Here is a 12,529-nt window from a genome sequence, read left to right on the forward strand (position 1 = left end):
ACGTAGGTAGTGTGCAAACTGCTGAAACTACAATACGTTTATAAGTATCAAGAGGACTAAACCTCTGTCCTTAAAGGCAAGCAGCAACTAATTGAAAACTCGTAAGAATGCAGTGGCAAGGCGGCTCGCTTCCTCCCTCTCTGTCTCTCTCTAACTCTTGGCAAAAAGCCACAACTTAAATACTTGGGCGTACAATTTGCATAAACAAGTTAAAGCATTTAATTCTGGCCGGAAGCGGAAAATAATAAAGCTAGTAAAATTTTTAAATAAAATAAACGTTAGTAAAACTTAGGATCCTTAGAGTAGTTACGAAGCTATATAGGTAGATCGTAAAGAAGATATTTTTTTATGAATTTTTTTAGATAGAAATTTAGCATAGTTATTGAGTATTAGACATTTCTTGCGAAAATGCTGTTTTCGAGTTGAAGGAATACTAATTAAATGAGATTAAGATAGTATTGGATCTTCAACACGGGTTATTATTTCACAGCATAACACTCAAGTCCCAGAACTGAAGCCGATAAATTTTAGTTTCAATAAAATTTAATAATGTTTTTTTAATTTAATATATTTTAAAAACCATACATGTTTAATTTCTTAAGAATGGTATATAAATAAAATTTATATTCTCTGACTCGCATCATATGAATAACATTTTCCTTTGACTGCACACAGCAAAACACCACTGTGAAATCAATAATTTCTCATGCAGGAAACCTGCCAAATGACTGAAAGAGGTTTAGAAAAACAAAAACAAGTTCAAATTTTCTCTGCATAATTTTTACTCATGCCTTATGCTTCATATTGTTGCATGCGGACCGGTTCCTAACAAATTGAATGCACACAGGCCCGATGATAATATTTATTTTTATCAAAAGCAGTATTTCAGAGTTCAGGAATTTTTCACAGAGCTATTCGTACAAGTGTTCACAGTATCACGCAGTACAATAAGTAGTTACACTTCAAACTACTAAGAATGTTAGCTAACACGGAAATATCCCCGATCTCACTCTGAACCCAAAACTTTCAACAATAAGAACTAAGCAACTGAATCAGATGCTCTCTCTCTCCGGCTTTATGTAGTTTTCAACCGGCTGCCGAGATATTTCTAGTACTTTCTGCTTCTCGAAATTACTAGAAAGCAGTACGAGGGTGCAATTACCGTTATAGCTAACATAGTGGCCAATTACATTTATTCAATTTCAGTATATATTACGGTGATACAGGGACATAAACAAAATGTCGTCAAATGGTCGCCAAGTTTAGCAACAAAATAAGCCTAAAAAACAGGTGTTAGCTTGGCGGTATCTCGCCAAAGTACCGAGATACCTATTTACTCAATGTCAAATGCACTTGTCCTGTGTTCTTACTTTTATAACTTCTCTTTAGATTACTTACATAGCTTCTCTTTAGATTTTTCACGTTACATTACACAGAAAAATAAAAGAATTTCATTTATAATTGCACAAAAATCATCTACCCATGTACAAAATTCGTAACAATATAATATTTCATAATAAAGCTAATGTTCAAACAGAAGTCATGAGATATAGGCACCTCTAATGATGAGTCATGAGATACACGCGAAATTAAAAGTTCATCTTCCCCACCGATATATCTGATCCTTAAAACGTTTTCATAAAATAACCAAGCTACATTTTCAGTAAATGCTTGCTGTCGTAAATATAAAGCGGTACTGTGATAAAGTTTTTAACAAGGCATATATAATTTTACACGGCTTTGTATATTACTATATATATTCATTTACAGAGGTACTAACCGTGTGCTGATTTTATGAAAGGGCGTGAAGTGGTGAAGGATTATTATCGATATGAAATAAAAGTTTTGTTTCAATAATATTTATTAAATAGGGAAATTATTTTCCAATGAAAATGTGACTTCAAAAAAACTCAGTTCATTTTCTTTTTTATTTTAGTCAGTTTGGATCCAGTTTCAATTCCAGCATGTAATAGAAGTATAGCATTGACGTGGGAGCATCCACGAGATGTGCTTACGTCTCCAGGTTTTCCTAACAACTACCCCAATAACGTAGAGTGTCATTATTATATTTCCGCGCCACCAGGGCAAAGAATTGCGGCGCTTTTCACAGATTTTGTGCTTGAAGAAAGTGAAAGGTAAAGAAATAGGTTTGATTAATATATGCTAATATGCTTAATTTGTAGCGTAGCAAGAATGTTTTAGTGTGTAAAATATCTTCTTGTCTAATCTCCTAATAATAAAATCGTTTTATTTTTATGATTATTAATTTGTTTATGGAACATTTTTGCTGTAGGAATGAATTTATTCAATCAGTACTTGTATGGTGTGAGAATTCTTCTTTTATAATTGCTTATATAGATTTTATATATCATTTCAAAAATAGTTTTTTAATATTTTTATAAATAGTTTCTCTGATTTGGTTTACCTTTTCTATATCGAGAATAAAGATTTTAGAAGATACGTTTAAACATTAAATTATCAAAAACAAACGTATTATGTTAGTTAATAACTCTTTCCAATGCACGTGAATTCGAACTTTTAAGAACAAGTTTTCCGTATTATAAAAGAAAATTAAAATATTGAGAAGGAATTTCAAATGTGATTAAAAGTGGACTTGTAATCTATAGCAATATTATTTGTAACAAAATTCTGAAATTGAAAACCTGATAGACTGAGAAAATAAGTATAATGAATTAAAAATAAGGGATACTTAAGAGGCAAGTCGAAGAAATAAAATTGGAAACAAAATCTAAAAGCATATAAAACAGTAGAGTGTTAAGTTTGTAGCTATAGTTTTAGTAATTTTCATCTTTATTAAAAGAAAAAGACTGGATAAAAGTTTGTTGCATCTAATTTTCAGAAATTAAATTTTTTATATGCTTTATATCTCTATACGTATTGCCAACTAAATGTTTATACTTTTATATATGAGTTATTAGTAATGCCTCTGGTAATTAATTATCTAACCAAAACAGAATAAAATAGATAAACAACTAACTTAATTTTTTTGTATTATTATTTCGAATTATTTCTTTACCATTATAATATCCTTATATTAAAATATTTTATACCATTTTCATGAAATGCATACAAATTTTTAAGTTAACAAATCATACATTAATTTAAACAGATTCCAGTATTAAAATAAACTTCAAGAGAACTAAAGCTATGTTTCCCAAACACTGTAATAAACACTTAGGAGAATAAAGCTTATACTTCTTCAAAATTTGATGAAAAGGCAGCATTTAATATTCGGGTTTAATTGCAGTTGCAAATACGATGTGGTGACGTTAAAAGAAGAGGATGTGCGTTGGCGTCGCTGTGGTGACTGGGAGAGCAAAATCAAACTTCTTCGCCATACATCACAAAGGAATGCATTACAGCTCAGCTTCACATCCGACTTCTCTCATTCTTACAAAGGATTTCGGATTGAATTCTCGATTCTCTCAGGTGAGTGCTTTTTCATTTCCGATTTTCCTCTTTAAACTTCACTAGTAAGCGGCAGGGAAAAAAATTCATATATCTTCGTTCTCTATTGTGGCATAAGTTATGCTGTCCTCAAAAATGTCTTATTGAATAAAATTAGCATGGGTGACAAACAGATGCAATTGTTTCATTGTGTATTCTGATACTGATGAAAAATTACATATTATACACGATAGGATTTCTCCAAAGAAATAGATACCTATTTTGGTATAAAATATAAATCTTATTAAAGAGAGCGATTCTTACTGGATGAGTCAATACCTTTTCATTACTAGTTTAGTAAAGGATGTAGATATAGCAAAAATATGTCATGTATTTTAAGTAATTTAAATATATATGAATTTCATAAGAATGAATAATTAGTTTCCTTACTAAACTTAGTTTGGCTCGTCTATGTCTCACTCATCTATTTACCTAGTTCTTTCAGCATTAAATTATAAATTTTCATTGCGTGTTTATGTATAATGGTAAAAGTCTTAAAATCTTTATTTTTCATAATATCATGTATTACGCGTAACTCTTAGACGGCTATCTGATTCTCGAGGAAATGAAGGTTCTCTCACATTTTTCATAATAATAATAATAATAATAATAATAACTCCTTCACATCTCTATTGTGTTTAGTCTTCACCTAACTTCTTCCCAATGGTAAATACTCATCTCAACCAGTCACCAGATACTCATAAAGACTTCGTCAATATATATTATTTTTGCAACATTTCACTAGAAAATGTCAAGCAATTCCTCTTGATTTCAGGTATCAGCATTTTCCGCAACATTTAAAAGCATTTGCACATGATGATATCTACAAACCCAGGATTAATCCTTAATTTTGCAGTAAATGTAAAACATCTTTATACTGTTTATCGATAACTAAGTTTTTAACTTTTTTTCACCTTCCGTCAGCAGTGAGTTTGAAAGGACAACCTAAGATTCGGTTATCTTCCACTGACTATCATGCGTTAACTGTCTAAGGAAACTTCTTTTGATGTAAGCATAAGAATGGGCAAATTCCTTGTACGCAAAATTAACGCATCGATGGATACTAACTGTTGCTGTTCCTTTCTTGGTCAAAAATTCGATAGTGCGATGTCTGATGTTTTCTGCAAGGTATGCTCATCATGCTCCCTCCAGCCTAGATCTTCACAAAAACTAATCAGTGCAGACAGCTGCATGGCAGATGAACTGATAGAGAAAGATAGTGTTGTGTGTTTAGTCTGTTACGTAGTAAATTTAATTGCCTTTGATATGATCATTGACTTTTAATTTATTGCGTTATGTTGCACAGAATTTGAAAATTTTTAAACGCATAATTAGACAATGGAACAAGTATCAATAGCACAGAAGTACTTCCAGCTTTTGTTTAATTTTTAAATCAACTTCGATTCGAGAGGAAGATGAAATTGCTTATTTAAAGAACAAATAAAATATGTAATAAATTATAAATACAGAAGTATTAATTTTTATGTTACATGATCAATAATTACTTTTCGCTAAAAAAATGGAATTAGTTGTTAAATAAAATCTTATAGAATAAATTATCTCATTATTTTTAAATAAATACATACCTATTTAAAACTAGGAAATTGCGAAAGCGTTTAGATCTGAATCTTTGCTTTAGTCTCAAAACTTTAAATTCCTGAAATTTTAATATGCAACTTATTTGAATAGATAAAAAAACGAAATTGTAATCAAGCTTAAAATGTATATTACACAAAAGAAATTTTCCATAAATATAACTTTTTCTTCCGATTTATTTATTAAAATGTCTGCAATTGACAACAACATTATTCACTAAAATTTTAGGCATTGTTTCTAGTCCTCCTGATCTAAACCTATAGTCAGATCAGTTCTAATTTTATCGTGGCTTAGAGGAAAGGACTCTGCATACCGTTGATTTAGGCCTTTACCCCCTTATGGGCGAGGGTATGAATGTCAATTTTGATGGAGAATCCCCAGAGAGACGGCCAAGGGCCTCCCACCCCTCTTTTCCTACCTTTGAAATCTCGAATGGATTATCGGATAGATACTATTTTATGTGCTTCATGCCGAAATGACACTGGACATTTATTAGCAGTCATATCTCCTACGGAATTTGACCCGGCCCCATGGCTAAGATAGACGGTCCTCCTGTTAGCATGTGGAAAGCGTGGCACTAAAATTCTTCGACCGTTATGATGATTATGATAACTAGAAGATTAATATCTAGAAATAGTGTTGCACACAAATTTATATGTACTCGTATATACATAGAAAGAGAGATACTGATAGGTAGACAGACAGGTAACAGAAAAAATAATTTTGTTAGTCAGTACCTTAATTAAGATCAGTAGCATATTTCTTGAAATACAGTGTTCCCTCCCCACTTCGCGCTTCATGTTTTGCGGCTTCAGTGCTTCGCGAGTTTTTCCAAAATTTCATCAAGAAATAAAAATGAAAAAATACAACCATGTTGGCAGCCACATTGTGAAAAGGAGCGTTGTTTCATGTTGATGCGTGAGAGAGAAGGATCCCTGCATGTCAAACAAAGAGATGAGTTGACTCAGAATACATGCCAGTGCTCTCATATATAGGCCATAAATTCTAGGTGGAAGAAATTATGGCCGAACGTGGTGCACGACTATCCAGGCTTCACTCCTGAAAAAGTTCATCACTCAGGGGTGGAGAAGGCGGTGAGGCTGACTCACATCATAAGGAATGAAGGATTTGTCTACATGAAAAAAGAAGACATCAGCGCGCCCTTATCGATTGCCACTCGGATCCACTGACCGATGAAGACCTCCTTGAGATGACAAAGGCTGCAAGTGAAGAAGAAAACGAAGAGGAAAACGAAGAAGAAACTGAAAAGAGTGGCCTTACCCTGGATAATCTGCAACAATTGTGCAACATGGCAAGAGCGATGCAACAATTTGCACAAGACATTGACGAGAATATGGCTCGAGCTGTCGAGTTCATCAATCGCGTTGACGGGGTTATGTTCTTGTACAGAGGAATCTGTCATCTCAAGAAAAAACAAAAACAACAACTACCCATCACCATGTTTCTCTCCAAGGTAAAGCCCCTGGCTCTACCGTCAGCGCCTCCAACAGAAGAGTCTCCGATTGAGCCTAAAGCTTCTACCAGTCAAGTGAAAGCCTCTCCTCCACCACCAACACAAGACTCTTCGCCTCTCTCAGGAAGCAATGTTGATTAATTTTTATTACTGTATAAGGTTTTGTAATTAACCTTATTAATTAGCACTGACACGTTTCAGTAAATACGTATACTGTTGTAATTTTTGTCTTAAATGTGTGAAGTATAAATACAAATTACATATTTAAAATATTCTTGTACCCGCATACACGAAAATTCCTAGGGGCAAATTCTACTTCGCGGTTTTTCAGCTTTCGCTGAAGGTTCTGGTCCCCATTAACCGCGAAAAAAACGACAGATCACTGTACTTCATTATCTGTAAATATAGTTGATAAATGCAACTCAACTGGCTTACTTTATAAAGGAAATCAATTTGACATGTAAGAGAATATTAAGGTTTATTGTCCGAGTGGCAGTCGAAAGATCTATCCAGAGGCTGAATCCCGACGAGGGCATGGCTTGTTTTTCTTGATACCTGCTCCGAAAGTTCCTAATATCTACACAGAGTAACACTAATTACGTAATAGATGTAAATTTAGAGACTAGTTTACTGTGTACGAAACGCTTGAAATGCTGAAAGAATTAATTGAGAGAAAAACGACTATTTTTTAAATATTGAATATATATTATTTTCGTATAAATTAAACTAAAATGGTTTCTAATGCTTTCAAATAATAAGCATAATATTATAATACCAAATATTAAACATAAAGGAAAACATTAAACAAAACGCCTAAAGATAAATTTTGTCCGATTCTAAATTACACAGCAAGACTGTTTGCTATTTGTTGATTAATTTAATAATGAAATTAGAAAATGTACTTTTAACCCTTTAAAATGTTTTCTTCACTTATAGCACATGGGCATATATTTTTTCTTACTGTACCATCTAAACAAATGTATCCTAATGTGAAATATCATCTCCCTTGACAATGAAGCACGGTTGGCATCAACGATTTCCCGTCTTTTGATCAAGGAAAACACAGCACAACAACTCTTGGATATAGTTAAGAAAGCGGGAATGGCAAAGATGGCGCTTCCAGTATTGTAATGATTTACGGATGGAATTGAGACCTACAAACAATACCTTCACTGTGAACTGCGGTAGAAGATGCACATTCTCTCGGACTTTATTTTGATGCTTTTCCAACTTTCCTACTTTATCCCAGAACCCCGTCACTGTGAACAGGCAGCGATTAATGTGGTATCCAAAGAATGTCCTGCCAATAACAGCATAATTTAACGAGTTTATCGGGCTATCTGTGTATTTTTTAGACCCATATTCGTTTAATGATTGATATTAGGAGAAATCTTGGCTCATATGTTTAGTTTACATTCAAGCATTTTCACCAATAGCACTAGTAAGCATTTGAACTGTACTTATCTAGTCTTAGAACTGAAAACAACAAACAATTCGTATATTACTTACTGCCTCACAATACTGGTAGGTGTAAACATTATTTTTGTTGTTATAGCAATTACTCAGAAAGATGATACGAAGTCTGGTGAATAATTCCATGGATTTCTTGTCAGAAAATGTTGCAGTCCAAAGGTAACCTAGATGAGTCATTATGTAACTGCCTCACTTGTTTCGGATTGTTTTTATAAACAAGAAACGAAATAATAGTCATCAGGAAATAAAGTAACGCCTTCCTTGATAAATTATCTTGTATCAAGCATCTTAACAGCATCTAACTTGTAAAAAGCTGGTAAACGTATTCCTTTTGTATTAATAAACCTAAACTAAACCAAAATTAAAGCTGAATGTCTTTAAAAGACTTGAGTTCAAAGAGGTCGATTTCTTGCACGGGTAATGTGCACATTAAGCAACAAATTGCTTTTTAATCACTGGCTCATATTTTAAGAGGTGCTCATTAAATAACGTAGATAAATTTATATATGCTTGTAAAATAATAACATGCTTAATTTTTTCATTCTAGAACGATCTGAGAAAAGTGTTTTATGTGATAATGACATGTTTCAACTAAGGAATGGAAATTGTTACCTCGTTGGAAAGCTGGAAACAAGTTGGTCCACTGCTCGCCAGATTTGTACGGAAGCGAAGGCGAAGCTGGCGGTCGTGGAAAGCGCAGAACAAGAGGCTATTCTTCATGATCTGATCCGATCTTCGTATAGTTACATGTCTGGTATTATATACTGGGTAGGAGCATACGCATCAGCTGGAAATTCCACTTGGAAGTGGCTTGACGGCACGCCGCTTAATTCAAAACGTAAGTACTTTCCCTACTTTTGGATCTCAATGTGGACTTGGTTTTAATACTAATTGTGAAGTATTATAATCTATCACGAATTTAAATGTTCTTTAACTCTATGAAATAGAAACTGTTAAATTTCGCTTAAGACTAAATAAACTAAATTACGCTTTAATTCAAAAAAAATCTGTAAAATGTATTTTAAGTAAACTATTCTTGTATCTAAAATTCTTCGTAGCCGTACAATGAAATAAAGCTGTAATTGCTATATACTTGCAATAAACCTGCGATAGACGGAAGCAATATTATTTGTAGCTATCACATCTTTATATTAAATTATAACTGAATGTAATAAATAATGTCATAGGACTATTAAAATAATTTAAATTTTTGTGTAAATACCTATAAACAAACTTTATAAAATCTATCAATCTAATTTAAATCGCTTCAGAATATGCCCATCGCTCAACAGGTTACCCCGCCAAAGAATGTCAGTAGTCTGCTGTTGAATAATGCATTGTTCATCTTAATAATATAGTTTGAGCTTAATGTACACTGTGAAAAAAAACTGGGACAGTTCTATATCTCCCCGTTCTACCTAGCCGATTGACAAAATTCAACTTGAATTTTTATGTCTCGAAAACACGACTTAGAATGTGTATTAGATTTATATATAGAATTGTCCTAATATAGGTATTTTGACACAAAATCGTACTTTTTATGAAATGACATGCTAACGTTTTTCCACATTGCGATTCTACGACTCAAATTACGCCAAATTGCCAAGTTTTGTAAATATCGCAGGAGTAGTTTTTAAAAAATTAGCTCTCAAAATTTTAGCTCGTCAATATTAATTGAGTTTTGTATATATTTATCAATATCTCTTTTTTTATTAAACTTATTATATTATTATCCTTTCATATTTCTAAACTTAGGTTTATTCCAAATAAAATTCGTCCATTTTTTGATTCATTTTTTAAATAATTTTTATAAATTTTTCGAAAAACATTTTGAATTATAATATATACAATTTTTATAATCATTTTAAAGTAGATGTATTTGTAAGCATACTTGCAAACGAGTTACAGTTTTTTATTCAAAATTTCCGAACATATACGTGATTTTATGTATTGGCGCGTTTTGAAATTTGGCATATTTGTTAAAAGCGAAAATAACAGCAAATATGGCTTAAACACTTTGTTAAAATTATTTGGATGTAGGAATGATGACTTTTTTTCAGCTCATGCACAATGGAAGGGAAAGGAAAATAATTTGCCATATATTAAGAAGTTCGTTAAGTGAATTATTCTTGGCGCAAACTGAAAAAATTCGCCAAGGTAACTTTTTGAATTTCTCCGTAAATTTCGCATCAAATTCTACAAAATTTAATACTTAGGCATAATTTGAGTCGTAGAATCGATATATGGAAAAAAATTGGGATGTTGTTTTAGAAAAAGTCCGATTTTGTGTCAAAGTACCTATGTTAGAACAATGCTATATATAAATCTAATATATATACAAAGTCGCGCTTTCGAGACATGAAAAACGAAATTTGTATTTCGTCAACCGGCACAGTAGAAGGGGAGATATAGAACTGTCCCCTTTTTTTTTCGCAGTGTACACTTGTTTCGCATATTAAGCGTTTAATACAGGGGAGATGCATGACAACTTTAAATCTGACGATCGATTAAATTCTGATTTATAACTGATTTCGATCGCATTTCAAAATACAAAAGATGTGGTTTCTTTCTTAAAGAGCAAAGTCATTTGCAGAACACTTACGAGAGTTTTAATTAATGTTTACAAGTATTTCTGTGATATGAGCATTTTTTTGAAGTTTTAATGCTTTTTTCCCTGCTTTCATATAATACGAACGATGATATAACGTATTAAGTTTGTAAGGATCTTAAGTTTTACTAACGTTTATTTTATTTTAAATCTTTACTATCACTTCTTATTTTCTACTTCCGGCCAGAATTATAAGCGTGAAAGAGTTTATGCAAAGTTGTCTGGCGAACGCCAAGTATTTAAGTGTGGCCTTTTTGCCAAGCAGAACAGAGGAAGCCGTGAGTTCGAAGCAGGCCGCTTACCTTAGAAGTTACGCAGTTGCTACTTTGCCTTCCAGGCCAGAGGTTTTAATCCTCTTGATAAATTAAACGTATTGTAGTGTTCACAGTCTCTGTGCTACATACGCTTCCTGTTATTATAAGGCCAATCTTATTCTAAAGTTAAATTAGAGTTTAGTTTTATTTTGATATCTTTTAAGTTAGACCCCGAGTGGAGGGTCATTGTATTCCGAAGTACGGAAGTCATTGTATATAAAGAAAAAAAATAAAGGGTTTTGTATACCCTTCGTCTGTATCCTGTCTACTTACTACAATTAGTGAACATAGCTTTAGTAAGCTCTCTGTTCTAGTCAGGTCATTGTATGTTTCCGAAGAAGGTTAGAAGAAACATTGAACCTGATAAGTTCTCCTAACGTTATAAGGTATTTCTCCCACTTTCCTAGCGTCCTTCGTGGTGTAGTGGTTCTGAACGCTGGGCCGGTATTCCAGAGGTCCGTGGTTCGATACCTGGCGAAGGCGGTTGCTATTTTTCATCTTTCTGCCAAATATTAAGCATTATAATAGTATTATAAAAAAAAATCCTAATGACTCTACAACGTATTAAGAAGCAGAGAAACAATCTTAATTTTACCAAAAAAAAACAGTTTTCATATTTAGTTAATTTTGTTAAATCTCTCACAAAATGCAGATTTAAATTTTTAAAGCAATACTTTCACATAATATAACTTCTTCCCTTTATAAAATTTGCGGGATATATACGCATACATCCCGCAAATTTTAATAATTATATATATATATATATAATTATCTTACTGCATCTTTCTGTGTACGTAGATCATACACACATGCGAATAAATAAAAATAAATATAATTTAATACAGTATTAGTTTTAGGCACGTTCTAATTAGCCGGTCTATTTCAGTAAGCAACTTGGGGGGGGGGAGGTCTATCTGATTAAGAAAGTATGATTTCTGGAAAATTTCATGTGGAAAAAAGTTCCTATCCACGTTATAGGCAGACAAAACTGCACGCACACAATCAACATATACTAAAATTTATATCTATACAACAAATCTGTTCAGGCACTAGAAGACAGGAGATTTATTCAAGGTTAAACTTTAAAGCAGCTTACCAGAGTGATACAGTGTCTGCAAACACAAACAGAACGAATTAGAAATGCAAAACAATAAATTCAAAGATACGGAGAAAGCGAAAATTATAACAAGCAAACACTTAAAAGTAAGAATATAATGTCTTAAGATTTTAATCTAATGGGTGGTTTCTTTTCAGTTCATCAGTAGTCACAAAAGGATTTGTCTCTATGAATTCCGTAAAGGATTATTGGAATGTATCTCTGTGATCAAATATTCATCTCTCTCTCTCTCTCTCTCTATATATATATATATATATATATATGCTGCTTTTCAAATTTCTCTTCTAATTATTATCTATTATTTCTTTTTTCGATTTTATAGTAGAAAAGATAAAATATAATTCATCCTTGCTGCGTACGTAAGCAGAAAAAATAAATAAAAGGAACAGGATAAATAAAATATGGAATTTTAGATATACATTTAATTCATATAAAAGTTTTGCCGTATTTACTTCTTCATAATAAATGATTCTGAGGAT

The 12,529-nt window shown here is 32.4% G+C and overlaps 1 protein-coding gene across 2 annotated transcripts in view; it reads left to right on the forward strand.

Moving 5' to 3' along the window:
• The window catches only part of LOC118198260 (uncharacterized), a 324,065-nt gene that overhangs the window by 230,485 nt on the left and 81,051 nt on the right, over positions 1-12,529 (forward strand). For both annotated transcript variants that reach the window (XM_085809850.1, XM_085809851.1), the window contains exons 10-12: positions 1,937-2,135; positions 3,269-3,450; positions 8,559-8,849. In XM_085809850.1, coding sequence (XP_085665976.1) covers positions 1,937-2,135; positions 3,269-3,450; positions 8,559-8,849 — 672 coding nt within the window. The remainder of the gene's footprint in view (positions 1-1,936; positions 2,136-3,268; positions 3,451-8,558; positions 8,850-12,529) is intronic.

The sequence above is a fragment of the Stegodyphus dumicola genome, chromosome X2 (assembly GCF_044657685.1).
Source record: "Stegodyphus dumicola isolate Sdum_Otavi_A_Nest chromosome X2, ASM4465768v1".
NCBI classification, from domain to species: domain Eukaryota; kingdom Metazoa; phylum Arthropoda; class Arachnida; order Araneae; family Eresidae; genus Stegodyphus; species Stegodyphus dumicola.